Source organism: Aspergillus affinis (genome assembly GCF_023601865.1).
Source record: "Aspergillus affinis strain CMG 70 chromosome Unknown NODE_35_length_286873_cov_86_307686, whole genome shotgun sequence".
NCBI lineage: Eukaryota > Fungi > Ascomycota > Eurotiomycetes > Eurotiales > Aspergillaceae > Aspergillus > Aspergillus affinis.
Window position 1 is genome coordinate 17236 of NW_026515816.1, and position 13795 is coordinate 31030.

General features: G+C 48.8%; 4 protein-coding genes across 4 annotated transcripts; 2 read left to right on the forward strand and 2 right to left on the reverse strand.

The window, feature by feature from the left end:
* Positions 1-6306: 6306 nt before the first annotated feature.
* Positions 6307-8175, forward strand: KD926_006541 (UPF0187 domain membrane protein; the record flags this gene model as incomplete). The annotated part of the gene is made up of 7 exons (XM_053099534.1): positions 6307-6558; positions 6635-6782; positions 6836-6920; positions 6981-7106; positions 7163-7512; positions 7586-7759; positions 7814-8175. The coding sequence occupies 7 exons, from the start codon at positions 6307-6309 to the stop codon at positions 8173-8175; spliced, it is 1497 nt and encodes a 498-aa protein (XP_052956624.1).
* A 795-nt stretch (positions 8176-8970) lies between these two features.
* Positions 8971-9588, reverse strand: KD926_006542 (uncharacterized protein; the record flags this gene model as incomplete). Its single annotated transcript, XM_053099535.1, has 2 exons — positions 8971-9373; positions 9437-9588. The coding sequence occupies 2 exons, from the start codon at positions 9586-9588 to the stop codon at positions 8971-8973; spliced, it is 555 nt and encodes a 184-aa protein (XP_052956625.1).
* A 183-nt stretch (positions 9589-9771) lies between these two features.
* Positions 9772-10271, reverse strand: KD926_006543 (DUF167 domain-containing protein; the record flags this gene model as incomplete). The annotated part of the gene is made up of 2 exons (XM_053099536.1): positions 9772-9930; positions 10032-10271. The coding sequence occupies 2 exons, from the start codon at positions 10269-10271 to the stop codon at positions 9772-9774; spliced, it is 399 nt and encodes a 132-aa protein (XP_052956626.1).
* An 875-nt stretch (positions 10272-11146) lies between these two features.
* Positions 11147-12684, forward strand: KD926_006544 (uncharacterized protein; the record flags this gene model as incomplete). Its single annotated transcript, XM_053099537.1, has 3 exons — positions 11147-11320; positions 11386-12356; positions 12408-12684. 3 exons carry the CDS (start codon positions 11147-11149, stop codon positions 12682-12684), a joined length of 1422 nt encoding a protein of 473 aa, XP_052956627.1.
* Between the last annotated feature and the right edge of the window lie 1111 nt (positions 12685-13795).

Here is a 13795-nt window from a genome sequence, read left to right on the forward strand (position 1 = left end):
GGATGATTTCCCATCAGACTTGCTGAAGCGACATCCGGAACCCTGGTTCAGCCCAGGGCAAGGTAAAGCTAAGGAGACTCGGCGTTTGGGAGTCGCCAGGGATTGGTTACGGTCTGGCTGGGATTTGCAGGCGACTCCTGAAAAAGGTCGTATCAACGAGCCATGGGTGGACATCGATGAGAGCGACTGAGACGATGACTTCCCGGCATCTCGATGAAAGAATAATGCTCAATACGGGGACACCCCTGGTGCTAGTCCAAATCGAATGAAGACTATGAAGGACTAGTAGGGATGTGAACCAAAGCAGAGACCAGGATGGGAATCCATAACTAGACTGGTCGTGGTAGGAGCAATTTGGTGGAGGACCAAAGGCGAGCAAGGTGTGGGAGGAAGGAGGAGCCGGTCCGTGACCCCTTGAGAATTCCCCGTCTTTGCCTCTTTTTTCGCCTCTCACTCTCCCCCCCCCCCCCCCCTCAAGGACTCGAAGGATCGACACCGGTGACTTTGGTTCGTCCTTCTCATTATTTTTGAATCCATAGTAACATGTTATATGCCGGCAATGCCAATCTCCGAGGCAAAACGCTAGGAATTGAGTCGGGGACAACGTGGGAGGGCGGGCACCAAAATCCAGGGCTCAACAGTCAAAGTCCCATCCTCCCCGCAAGTCCGCCCCTTAATTCGTGAAGCCATATTGAACATCTCATAGTTTCGACGCCATGCAATTGTTCAACCATCCGGGGGAAAGAGGGGCAGCAAATTCAATCAAATCCAAATCACGCTATTGCGCCCTACAACCCTCCAGTCCAGGACTTATTATCATTAATTCGCACAATCAAACCTTTTCTGAGTAGACCCAGACCCCCCTTGACTCGTGTAGCATCGATATTATACCGGGCATCAGCCTACTCAATCCCGAGGTTGCGTTGCTTAGAGTTCTCTAGTCGGATCCTTCGACATCGCACCGAGACTCCAACTCCCACCAGTGATGTCCGCCCGTTCTATTTCCAATGGAAAGCCGAGACCAAGTCGAGGGAAAATATGGGACTTTGACATGTGCTACAGTGCTATTTTTCAGCATATCCGACCGGAATAACTGGCAGGTGCGACGGTTTTCCCCCAGTCGTCTTGTGAGGGTGGATCGTCAACAGCCATCGCCTTGGCCAGGGTTTGAGTTTGTCAACGTTGATATAAACCAAGGTACCCATCCTGCACTGAAGAGGCAACAATGGATTTGCACGTTGACAAGTGGGGACCGAGTCAAGTTCCAACTTCTCGGTTCTGACTGAGGCTGGTCAAGGTTTTCGCCCATTAAGGTTATGCTTTAGATTTCCCTTGCGCCGAGTCGACTTCACGATAGTAGATGTTAACATCACGGAGATTGTTCTGGCATTCATGAGAGAGTGATGATCTACCCTGACTCTGGGTAGTAGAGTTGATCTTCTTGCAAACTATCTTTCCCTATTTTGAGACCACGCACTGATGCGCAGACTTACCTAACGCAATAACAATGACATGGTGAAGGGGATTTCCCGGTCAGACTTGTGACTCGGTAAGTTGGGACTAATAAGGCGAAAATCTGCCAAATCCCAGGTCAAAGTTAGTCCCAGATAAAGTCTGGATTGGCTAAAAAGGTTCTCAAATAGTAAACGATCAGAGAATGTGGACCCGACAAGCTCAATAGTCGATGAAAATCACTAACCCACATACTAAGAAACGGGGTCTGATCACTGATCTTCCTGGTGACATCCGAGAGCGCCGAAGTAAAAAATGAGCTTCCTATGTAACTCACGAGTCACGACAGAGTGCAGACCTGGCTCTTACTACGCAGCGCACGTATAACAAATGGTTTTGATTATCGCGCCAATCAATGCCAAATCAAATATAGCAGCACAAAGTTGGGCATTTGGCTTGAGGTCCATCGAGAGAACAGCCCCCAAAGTCCACTTCACCTGTTAACCCCGCGAAACAACTCTAATCATACATCTATTCACATTCTGGTTTCAATAGACACTCAATAGACAAGTATCCGCCTTGGGTACATTGGAAGAATTCCATCTGACCGGTATGTACGATAGCTTGTCGCAGATCGCAAGCATCTCAGAGGCAACGGATCAAGGGAAAGTATGCTTTACCTTCGTTCTCTGAACCTAGATCAAGTCCTTGGATCCGTTGAGTTTTAATGGCAAATCTACCTCCAACTAGTGTACATGCTCTAGGCTCTGTCGCAATCCCCACCATCAATGTCATCCATAGGTCTCCATCTGACGGATGGACCCAGCGTCATACGCACTGAAGATATCGGGTGATCGACCTTCAACTTCAATAAGGCCCATCAATTCTTACATTGTCTATATCCAGGCACACTAACTCGGATCCCTCATCCGCATGTGCAAAGTTCTCAAGGTTCTCAGGGCCTAAGCCAATTGAGTATCGGGCATCCGGAGAGAATCTGGTCATTCAGAACCAATGCCAGATTTCGATCCGATCACACCTTTTCCTTCTTGCCTTTTACCCTTTTCTATGGTCAGGATCTGGACTACACGCACTCGGACGAGAGTCTTCGGAAGATATGATGGCCTAACCATGGTTACCAAGTGGCAACTTCCCGGGGAGGTATGCAGGGGCCAACGCTAACTACCTTGAGCATCCCCTGAATCGGAGCAATAAGCACTGATGCTATATGCCGCTTACGAATTTCTATATGCGCTTTTATATGGAACAAAAAATTTCCAACTGTTGGAGACATCTCCAATCGATGTGGAGCTGTCTGCACTTTACTGCCTCGTCCTACTCGATCTGGTCAGATTGAAGTTTAAAGCCCTACCCATACCATTTTATGACAAAGGCTAATCCATAGTCAGAAGTTTAACGAAACGGATGCTTTCAATTGCCGATTCGGCAGACCGAGGCCATGCTTTCTGTCTAGCTGAGGTATTTTCTTATAGTATGCGCTAGAAGTGACTTGCCCTAGCAGATATGAATTTGGAATCCAAAGCACCCATTTGTAGGAATCAAGGTATTCAGCAAGCCCCAGGCCAGTTCAGAACGGCTATAGAACCATCGATCATATGAACGAAGATTCGCCACTTTGTCTATTCCAATCGAAAGTTTTCGATGGCAATACTCGGGTTCAATAAATAGACACCTCGAGCGGACCCATGCAGTACAAAATATGATATGAGGCATACAAATATTCTCATGTTCCAAAGATATTGTTTGGACTTTCTAACACTAGATGCCTGAGGTGCAAGCTTGCAAACATTTCACCCTTTGTCTTACCATCAATCCATGTGTGTATTACCTTGGAAGGCTCCTTCCTTTCACATTGATTCAACACTTCAAAACTACCGATTAATTTCGATTACCCTGGTTAGCACATAGTAGCAAGTATAACTCTTCGAATGGAGAGATCCATTGAATGACTCATTGTTTTAACTTACAGTAGTTCGCGTTGACGTATCAGGCACTACTAGAACTGACCATTGCCCAGCTGAGGCTTTTGGTCTAGTTCAAAGTACGATAATATGTAATTACATAGATAGAGTTCTGTTTTGAATGGCAAAAATGATGGCAGAGCATAATAAGACCTTATCCTCTCTGAGTTAATCCTAAGCCCACATGTAAAAGTCTTATAAGGTACAAGGGTGAAGAGAGAGAAAATCTCTTTGGGAGTTCTAAGGGAGAAGTAGCTGCGGCGGTCGAAATAAATGGCCAATATATTCATCATTGCCAACTTTTATCGTATGCAATTGGTTTGGTAGTTATCTAGTTCATATGTCTAAAGGGCGAAAGGCCTTGCTTAATACTACCGGAATCGATTTCTTAACTGCTCTCCGACGGCGATTAAAATGTACGTGAAGGTTTTCAATGGCTGAGGTTACAAGGCCAAGTGCTCCTCCATGTATGCAACGTCTAGGATGACCTCTTATTCATCATCAACAACCATCTTGATCGTTGAATTCAGTTGGATCAATTGATTTGACTACCACAGATGATCCTCCCTCCATGAGCTCGCTTAGAAAGTACACAAGTATTGCCACTCGTAGAAAACTCTACTCGAATATGTTACACATACGGAGTAGTTCCTCTTGGATGACCGCACAGATTTCGGAGGGTTACGTCATAATATATATATCGCCTCAATGCGTGCAACATTGATCGGAAATCCATCCAACTGTGTAACAAGTCGTTTTTATTTAGACTGGGTGGCGGTTCACTTTGCCCTCCGTGCGTCATCACAGACCGATGGAAGACACTTCAGCTTGGGACTGTATGAGAGTGAATTGTTGTCTTGACTGTTGAGTATTTCGATGTAGATTTCGATTATGAGCATTGCTTAGATCTATTCTACCTGGTTTAATGATGTCTGCTGGGTAGCCATACGAAAGACGAGAATCTACCGCGTTCGGGATGCTTGTGAACTGTAGGGTCATTCTACCCCCTGAACGAAGACTTCGGTGCGACGATATTTACCTCTCACATTTCAGCGGAGAAGAAAAAGAAGCAAGCATAGGTATTAGATATGCACAGAGCATTTTTTTTTACGCCCTAGTTTCTCTTTCCTCCCTTTGTATCAGCCTTCAAGCAGAGTGGCGGGATTGCCAGGTCTAGAATACCAGGGTATAAAGGAAGGGAAAGGAGAATCGGAGAATTGAGAGTGCCTAGATTTTATACTCCGTACATCCCGCCGACCGATCACGTTCATAGGGGAGAACGAGGTAGTGTGGGAATTAACAGCTCGGAGTATGTACTCATGAACCCCAGAAATCCGCGCGTTGTGCGATATTAAGTGGTATTAATTGACTCCACCGGTAAATACAGACACGTACAAAGTTTATAAATAGTAATCCGGAATATCGGCTAGTTAGAGGAGAAAAGATCGAGATAACGGAGAGTTTATCGCGATGGTATCGTCGGATGGTCATTGCGAGTGGGCATCTCGAAAACTACGGCGTACTCCGTACACATTCTGTTTGTCCCCCCTGGCAAGAGAAAATGTTGTACTTGACGACTTGAAAATCGAGACGGTGCCATGCATGTTGATCTCGACTTGTCAGATGGAGCGGACGCCAGTCAAGACATTCGCGGCGTGTCGCGCCCCAGTATTTTGGCGGTGCACACCGGCGATTCCATTGGCCCACAATGAGTTTTCAGTTTTCAAATTTGGCCACGATATGTTGGATACGCTGGCGAGTGGAGTCTGCTGTGCAGAGTACGAGGCCAGGAGGCCAACTTTAAAAGCTGCAAATCAGAATCAGGGATGAACTTTGCTGCGTATCAGCCATGCGCAGGGGGACAATTGCGCAGACACTCAGCGCACAGGAAGACCAAGGTCAAGACCAACCCCTGTGTCTGGTAGACTACTTTAGTAGTGATCGGGGATGCTTAGTCGACTAGCAGCGTGTTTTCCCATGGGGAACCATTATGGAACCATGGTCTGCAAGAGATGACAGGTTTGACACGAAGGGATCCAGCCCAGGAATGGTCGGCCACAAAGAATGGAAGAAAAGCGAATGCGCTGGCAAGTGTTTCACCTTCAGGGGAGACGAATGAGCGGCGGGCCTGACTGGAGCGGAACGACCCGTATGACATTTTAGCCCGCGTGGCGCAGTCGGCACCGTTGTGCAAGCGGGTGAAACAGGGGGCCCAGACCGATCCAGTGGACCTTGACTCTGCATTCTGCAGGCGGATGGAAAGACTGAAAGAGCAACCATTGCTCCTTTGGACGGCGGGCTCCATCCATCCCTGACGAGAGAACACTCGCTCCTTCCTAGAGGGGACGCTATACACGGTAGGTACCGTGTACGCTGTATATAAACGGCGGAGGGAGCACTCTGTGTAGAAAGTACCGTACAGACGGAGTACCCTGTACACGTCTTACTCCATCTAGAGGAATTAATTTACGAGGCCCCGGGAAGGCGGCGCCTCTTTTTTTCATTTCTTTCGTTTGTACTCCGTAGTCAGATTCCTGTAAGCCGATCATTATTATTAGTTAACTACCTGCACGCTGGAGTCTCACACCTCAGTCCACTTTCTGGATTCTTCCCCTTCCCTTCCTTTCCCTTCTCATCTTCCTCCATCGCTTGGGTACGATCATTCTTTAATTTCCCCTACTCACCCACTACTGCGACTTTATATTCTTAGTTTCTCTCGTTCACGCTACTGGGTTAGCAGCTTCTTCTGATAATATCACTCGTCCATCTCCTTTCTTTTTCCGCGGGTGAACAGACTTTTACTTTTCGATTATCATTTCGTTTGCTTACTCTCTCCCTCATCAATCTCACCGGCCCCTCTCCCTCTTACGCCATGGAAGGCAACACAGCCCCCCCTGCAGATGTCGCAGGTCCAACTGGAGACGCCGCGCCTCCCGTCCAGTCTAACGTTCACTCCCATGCCGTCCATCACGATCCGAATACCACCAACCTAGATGATAAATCGGCCTCCTCTTTCACTCGTCCTGTCCTCACTCGTCCAACCTTCATGGAAAACCTGGCCAACTCCCGTGATTCGCAATTCATGCTTGACCGACGGAATTCCAGCGAGATCGATCGTTACTTTGTAGGCCCTCTCCCATGCCGCTTGCCAATTCTGTTTGGCGGGTCCGGCGCGTGCTAACTTGCCCTCGTTTCTATAGCACGGTCCTCGCGATCTCGACAAACACTCAAAATGGCCTATCTTTCTTCGAATGCATGGCAGTGTCTTGCCGAAGTTGATTCTTCCCCTGATGTTTGTCGCCGCTTGGTCGACGGTCATCACCTGTATTTCCAAATTCGTCCATGATAGTAAGTTGTCAATCGATATCCAGCCGGCCAATTCCAATCTAACCGCATCATAGTTGGAATCAACAACATTCTGCTCACGGTCACCGGTTTCGTGGTCGGTCTGGCCCTGTCTTTCAGAAGTTCAACTGCGTACGAAAGGTAAGCTGAGCGCTAGTGAAGTTCAACCGGGTTCAAGGAGTCCCTCTCTAACTGTCGCAGATGGGCCGACGGCCGAAAATATTGGTCACTTCTCATTCAGACCTCCCGCAATCTCGCTCGCACGATCTGGATCAACACCCAAGAACGAGAGGGAGAGCTCGGAAAGGAAGATTTGCTGGCAAAACTGTATGCTTGGCTGTCTACTAAAAACGATGCTAAATTAGCGCGCTGACATTGTCTAGCACGGGCATGAACCTCATTCTGGCCTTTGCGATCTCCCTTAAGCATAAGCTCCGATTCGAGCCCGACATGGCTTATGAAGATCTTGCGGGTCTAGTAGCCTACCTCGACACCTTCGCTAAGGAAGCTCATGATCGCGACCACCTGCGGCCCCCCCAGAAGAGTCTGTGGAAATCGGCCGGTGAATATCTGGGCGTCTCGTTCGCCGAATCTAACCCTAGAAAGTTGATCAAGCGGTCCAAGAAGCCCTTGGGTCATTTGCCTTTGGAAATCCTGAACCATCTTTCCGCCTACGTCGACAGATGCATTGCAAACGAGACCATGTCTGTCAGCCTTCATCAGGGCCAAGCCAGTGAGTTCAAATCTCCGACCTACCTGTGATGGGTAGCAGCTGGGTGCGAGTGTTTTGTACTGACATTTTCAAGTCGCTGCTCTGTCTACCTTGAATGAAGTCGTCACCGGCACTGAGCGCGTTTTGGACACCCCTCTGCCCGTCGCCTATAGCATTGCCATCTCCCAGATCTCCTGGCTCTATATTTTGGCTCTGCCCTTCCAGCTGTACGACATGCTACAATGGGTCACCATTCCCGGATCTATCGGTAAGTTCACCCTGCCGCCTCCGTTCTTACCGGGGTATTCTAACATCATCTCAGTTGCCGCGTATATCATCCTCGGCCTTGCCACTATTGGCAGTGAAATCGAGAACCCCTTCGGCCACGACGTTAACGATTTGCCTTTGGACACGTATTGCCGGCAGATCGCCCTGGAATTGGATGTTATTACCGCTATGCCGGCGCCCAAGATGGACGAATTCAGCGCTCGTGATGATAACCTTGTGCTCTTCCCTCTCAGCGCCTCCGGATACCCCGAGTGGAAGAACCGCAGCGTTGAGGACATCCGTGCTGCGTTGAAAGCCAAAGTGGTCGCCAATACCAACTCCCCCGAAACGGCGTATTCCGATGCGTCCACCGTCGTGCCCAGTGTTGGCAGCACCAAAAGCAAACAACCCGTCTAAAAGAAATTTTTGAACATACGACATAAATTCCAACAAAAATGACATCAGCGTGAATTGTCAGTCAGCGGGAGTCCCTTCTTCTTTCTCTTCTTTCCCTCGTTCAGATATTCCCCCTTTTTATATTTTATCATTTAAAGCCAACCAAATCTCCTGGAGCATGCGAATTGGGCGTCTTAGATCAACTTGGGTTTCGGTGTTATGATGTATTATTTTTTTTTTGAAGAAAAAGGGAGTCTTGTCGGTCGTTACAGTTGCACCACTGTGTTTATTGTGGACTTTTAACTATTTTTGAAGATGCTGGATATGTACGATCTTTTTTCCGTTGTCTAGAATGTCCATGTCGAAAATGACAGCTGAATATATGTGTTGATTCTTTCAGTCTTGGTTTCGTAAAATATGATAGGATATGATATATATGCTTCTTGAGGTTAGGTCTGCCTCATGGGATGTGGATGCGGGTCGAGGTAGGTGTAGACCTTGAAGTGATGCTCCAACCCAGCGCAATGGCGGTCCATATCCTGCGCATGACAACATCGTGCAACGATATCAGCCTTGGCGATTCCAGCGGAATTGCTTCAGACTTCATGTCTCTGAAGCGGCAGACCTGTACCTGGCCAGGACATTAATTGTGCACGCCTATATGCGCATCTTAACAGGACCAGGACCAGAACCAGGACCGATTTATGATCCAAACCCCATACGTAATGGTAGCAGTATCCGGTTTCTCCAGAAAAACCCCCTGGTCCACCGGAGAGAGAAAGAGAGAGAGCCCCTCGCTTGACGAAAGGTCCCGATCTACTCAGGAACAAGCAAATCCCCACCACTCCCATTCACCAACGCGCCTAGATAATTTCCCTTCGCGCATACCCTCCACGCCACGCTGCCGACGACCCCTCCGCCGGTATTTCCTCCGATCCAGGAGCTCAGCGCCGCCGTCACGGCGGGGGCGTCGGCGCTGGGAACGCGGATCCAGGCTATTTTCGGGGTGATGGTGGTGGTGTTGGTGTTTTGGGGGGGAAATGATTGTGTTTCGGGCGTCTCGGGGGTGGTTGAAGGGGTGGTTTTGAGGATGTCGATGGATATCGTGGAGCCGGTTAGGCCGAGGAATTGGGTCAGGGCGGAGGTGAGATAGGTACGCGCTGTGAGAGGGTCGAGGGGTGCGGATTGGACTGAGGGGGAGGTGCCGGGTTGGTGAATTCTGCATTTTTTTGGAGTTCAGTTAGCGAGTGTTCGTTGATATTTGGTAGGAAGGGGTATATACAGTTGGAGTTTGAAATATGTCCATGGCGGATTTCGCGCGGTGAAGTTGGTGACGGGTGCTGATGATGTTGATGATGGTTTGGTTGTGGAGGCATCGACATCGGGGGCTTTTCGTTTGACAGATGTCGGTTCTGATGATTTACTTGGGGACATTTTGGGGTAGATTAATGGACGTTGTCGATAATGGTTGGCGTGGAATTGGCAGAGATGGTTTGCGCCGGAAAAAAATGACGGAGGAATTCCCGTGATGTCACGGAGTGTTTTGCGATTACCGTACGGGTGTGGATGAGGCCCATCTGCGGTTCTTGGACAACTCCAGATAAGGATTTCTGGGCATTACTTCTGTACAATAGCTTCCTCAAGCTTGCTTCGTGCTTTCTGCAAAAATCCGTCTTCGCCTTCGCTTCCAATGTTGAGATCTGAAATGCTAACTGTCTTGTCACGCGATTTCAACCCGCGGATGACTTCCACACTGGACTTGGGGACTTGGAAGACCTGTTTCCACGCATAGTGATTAGTAGTTGCAACGATAATGTATTGAGTGTAAAAGTCCCTTTATTTTGTATTCAGTAAATTGAGTTGGACGGGGAACATACCTGTGCCAACACGCGCGACACGGCCGTGTTTGCTTCGCCATTCCTCGGCACCGCAGCCACGCAGACATCGACCCGTTCTGCTCCTATCGCAGTGATTCCCTCTCGATTGCCGGACGCATTAGGCTTGACATGACAGGAAATCTGTAGGCTATACCTTACCGGAATGCGTTGACTGCTGTTGCGAGATTTGGTGGTGACATTTTGGACGAGGCGAAGGAGGGGGAACGAAGGCCCGGACATGATGGGATGCGGCTTGCAGAAAAAGGATTTTTGGCTCCCGATCAAATGATAGAGTTATTAGTATGGTAAGCACTAATGATGTATAGGATGATATACAGTTCAAGAAGGCAAGGGTGCGTCGAAGTGTAAATTGGCAGCTGTCAGCCCCGGACCAAAGTCTTGGCTCCCGAGATGGAACTATATATTTTCGGGATGCCGAGAAGATACACCGACTCCTGCGTACTACTCCGTAGGTATACGTTTGTCTGGTAGTAGAAGCTAGAAGAACAGAGAGAGTGCTTCTTGACCCAGAGCATGTATTTGCATTGGATTGATTAGAAGGCGCTAGATACTGGGAATTAATTTTCACAATTTACTGTACAATTGCCTGTTCCAGGTGACGACTTTCGTATAGATCGGGTATGAGATATACCTAACAAAAGGATTGCTACTATGCTAGATTTTGGTATAATAGAAAACCAAAAAACCCCAAGAGGGATTAAGCCAGAGGAAAAGGTTCTTTCAAAAGAAGAGAAGGACAGGGGCATTGTTGTGTTGCTGTCTTCACAGCAACCAGCCAGGTTTTCACTTGCAAGTGCAAGAAAATGTCAACAATGCAAAGCAAGCACCCGTACTTTGCTCCCTCACTTCCCCCAACACGTCTGTTCATTGGATACCATTCAATCTGTTCCTTGCAGTCTTTGATTGGGAAACCACGATATCCTTTGTTCTTTATGGCTCTGCCTGCTTGTCTCTCTCACTGACAACACCTGAAGGCTTATTTCTTTCTGGGTGAAGTTCATTGGCCGTGAAGGCGCTGAAAGCGCAAGTTGTTTGGCGCCCAAACAGGAACTGGTGTGATTCACTGCGCGGATCTAAGTCCGGATCATCAAATCATGACCTCTGATCCGAAAGTTGGCGATGCCATACCTTCCCCCAGTTCTGTGCCAGCCAATACCGATACATTGAACGTGCAGAGACACCCCGCGGAATCTTCCAGAGCGGAAACCAGACGCAGAGTTAGGTCTAGACCGCAGAAGCAAGCGACTGAAAGAGGATTTCTCAAATACGTAAGTCGCCAGCCAGAAAACCTGACTACGGTTCTGCCCACACTGCTTACCCTGCCATTTTGTAGCCTCTAAGATACATCCTGCCAAAGCCTCCCATGTCTTCTGGACAGCAAAATCTTTCTGAAGCCGGTTCAAACGGTGGTCAGTCAGGCACCACCATGGCCATTCAGCCTGATACCGACGACAGAACTGCCCCCCATGCCGAGCAAGAGAGCTGGAGTATAACCAACCTGCCCGACATCCTGTATGTCTTGCGCCCAGGAACCGAGAATGCCAAATGCAGACATCGCGTCCATCGCAACGTCGGCCCCATCTTCGGCAAGATGATTCGTAACCTCCCCGTCCTCCCAACTCGTCTCTCCTCTCAAGTTGAAGGCTGGCGTCTGGAAACCTGGATGCGTCTGGACCGCCGGGTGACTCCAGCAGATATAATGGACCGCATCAACCCGCTCTTTCGCTCCAACATGACAGAGAACGATGTGGAATACCGGCGCCACCTGTTCCGCCAGGCCTTCCTAGTCGCTCACTGGGGAAATCAGAAGTCCATAAATGATGTCTGCCGTCTGGTGAAGGGCATCGGACGTGACCCCAAGATGAACTCCACCAGAGGCTTGACCCCTGGTCTGATCGTGCCAGCTGAAGGAGAAGCCGGTGGGCGTATCCCCTTGCCGCCACCACCTGCCCCTATTCGCATTCGCAATATCCCTGAACCCGTGACAATGAACCCTATGCCTGGCCCTCCGAAACCCCTCATGCAGCCGGACGCAGTTGTGAAGCCCCAGTACCTAGGTGAGTGTGTGCTTTCTTTCAAGGATCGCGACGACGAGATAGCAATTAAGGCCCCCCGTACTCCTATGAGCGAAGATCACCAAGCACTGCACCGTGGACCAGAGCTCAAGATCTTGTTTGAGACCCCTCCTAAGGCTAAGTTTCGCGCGGTAGACCAGTCCGACGGCGAATCCTCCATGGCACTTGTGCCCCGGCCTCACACTCCTGACACCGACCGCAAAAGAAAGATCGAGTTCGATCCTGACGAGTAAGTATCGTAGTCTCCGCTTCTAAGCAAAGCTAATCCCGACGTATCTAGTGTCTTCAGCCCGACCCCGCGTGCCAGAAGAAAGACAGTTCACCATGAGGATATCCCCCCTTTCCCTGCATATCCTAACCCACCGATTGAACTGGCCTCCCACGAGGGACCCCTGGCTCATTTCTTCCCAGCACCGGTCGAGCCTGAACCAGAACAGGAAATGAGTCTCGAAGAGTATCTGGACCACAACAAGCTTGGATACTTGGAGTTCTTGAATGCTCGCTATCTTGATGACATGGACTTTTCGCTGAACCGCGGCGTAGGAGCTTGGATGTGATCTTGTGGGATCTTTTGATCTGGCTTGGATCCTGCTTTCTGGATTGACTCTGGATTGATGATTTTTTGAAGTGAATGATATGAATCTGTACCTTGAAGGCAGTAGCCGTCTGCAAGGCATCTGATGGGTTCTTTGTTTTGCAGATATCTGTTTTGCATTTTGTTTCCTTTCTACGGGTGGATCCAGAGATTTTTTTCTTGTACGTGCGGTTACTTGAACTCAATGTTTTTGTGGTTTTCTTGTGTATTCAAGGCAGGGGCTTTACATATGTACAGTAGTATCATAGGCACACTCTTGTGGTAGTTAGTACAGCTAATATGGAGCTTGCCGTTAGTTATCAGATGTCATCAGATCTACAAACGAAACTTGTTTACATTTCATTGTCCTCATCGATGGGAGCAAAAACCTTCAAAATATCTTCTTCACCTAGACAATTTCAGAGACTTATCACCCCTAGCCTTTTTCGGACTCCAGCTTCTTATTCCAGTCACACGCCAGAAAGCGTATGCACACGATATGACACCTCAGCAACCCTAACACACCACAATCGCCCCAGTCTCTTCTAGAGCTTCTCACGGAAACAGTAATGCCTACTGCGAGTGAGATCACCAGTCAAGAACTCCCCAGCCCCTTTAACAGCGACCGTCAATTCCCCGACAGCCAACACATAGGTTCTGGGTCGAAGCTGCTAGTGCGATCGACCAAAATGGGTCTGACAGATCCGGGGTAGACGTGACACTCGTGCTGCAGGAACAGGACCACAAGCACAGCAGTGTTGGCAGCTCGACTACGACAGATAAAGTGCTCGATATGGGGCTCGCTATGAAAAAGAATATTTGGAGAACAGTTGTTCTTGATAAAAGCGATCCGAAGGGCTGTTATGGCTGAATTAGGTGGTGATGAACTTGACCCTAGGAAGCACACAGGCTTCGATGCCCCTGAACTCAGGTCTAGTGAATTCCATTGAGATATACTATTCCGGACTGTTAGCCCTAGCTCCTGTGTTGGTACCAGCCTCCCGTATTGCATAGGGCTGGTAAGAAGAAAGAATAGATGCTATCGTGGTCCTGGATTGCTCTTTCCCCTTCACATATCGTCTTCTCTCTGTTTG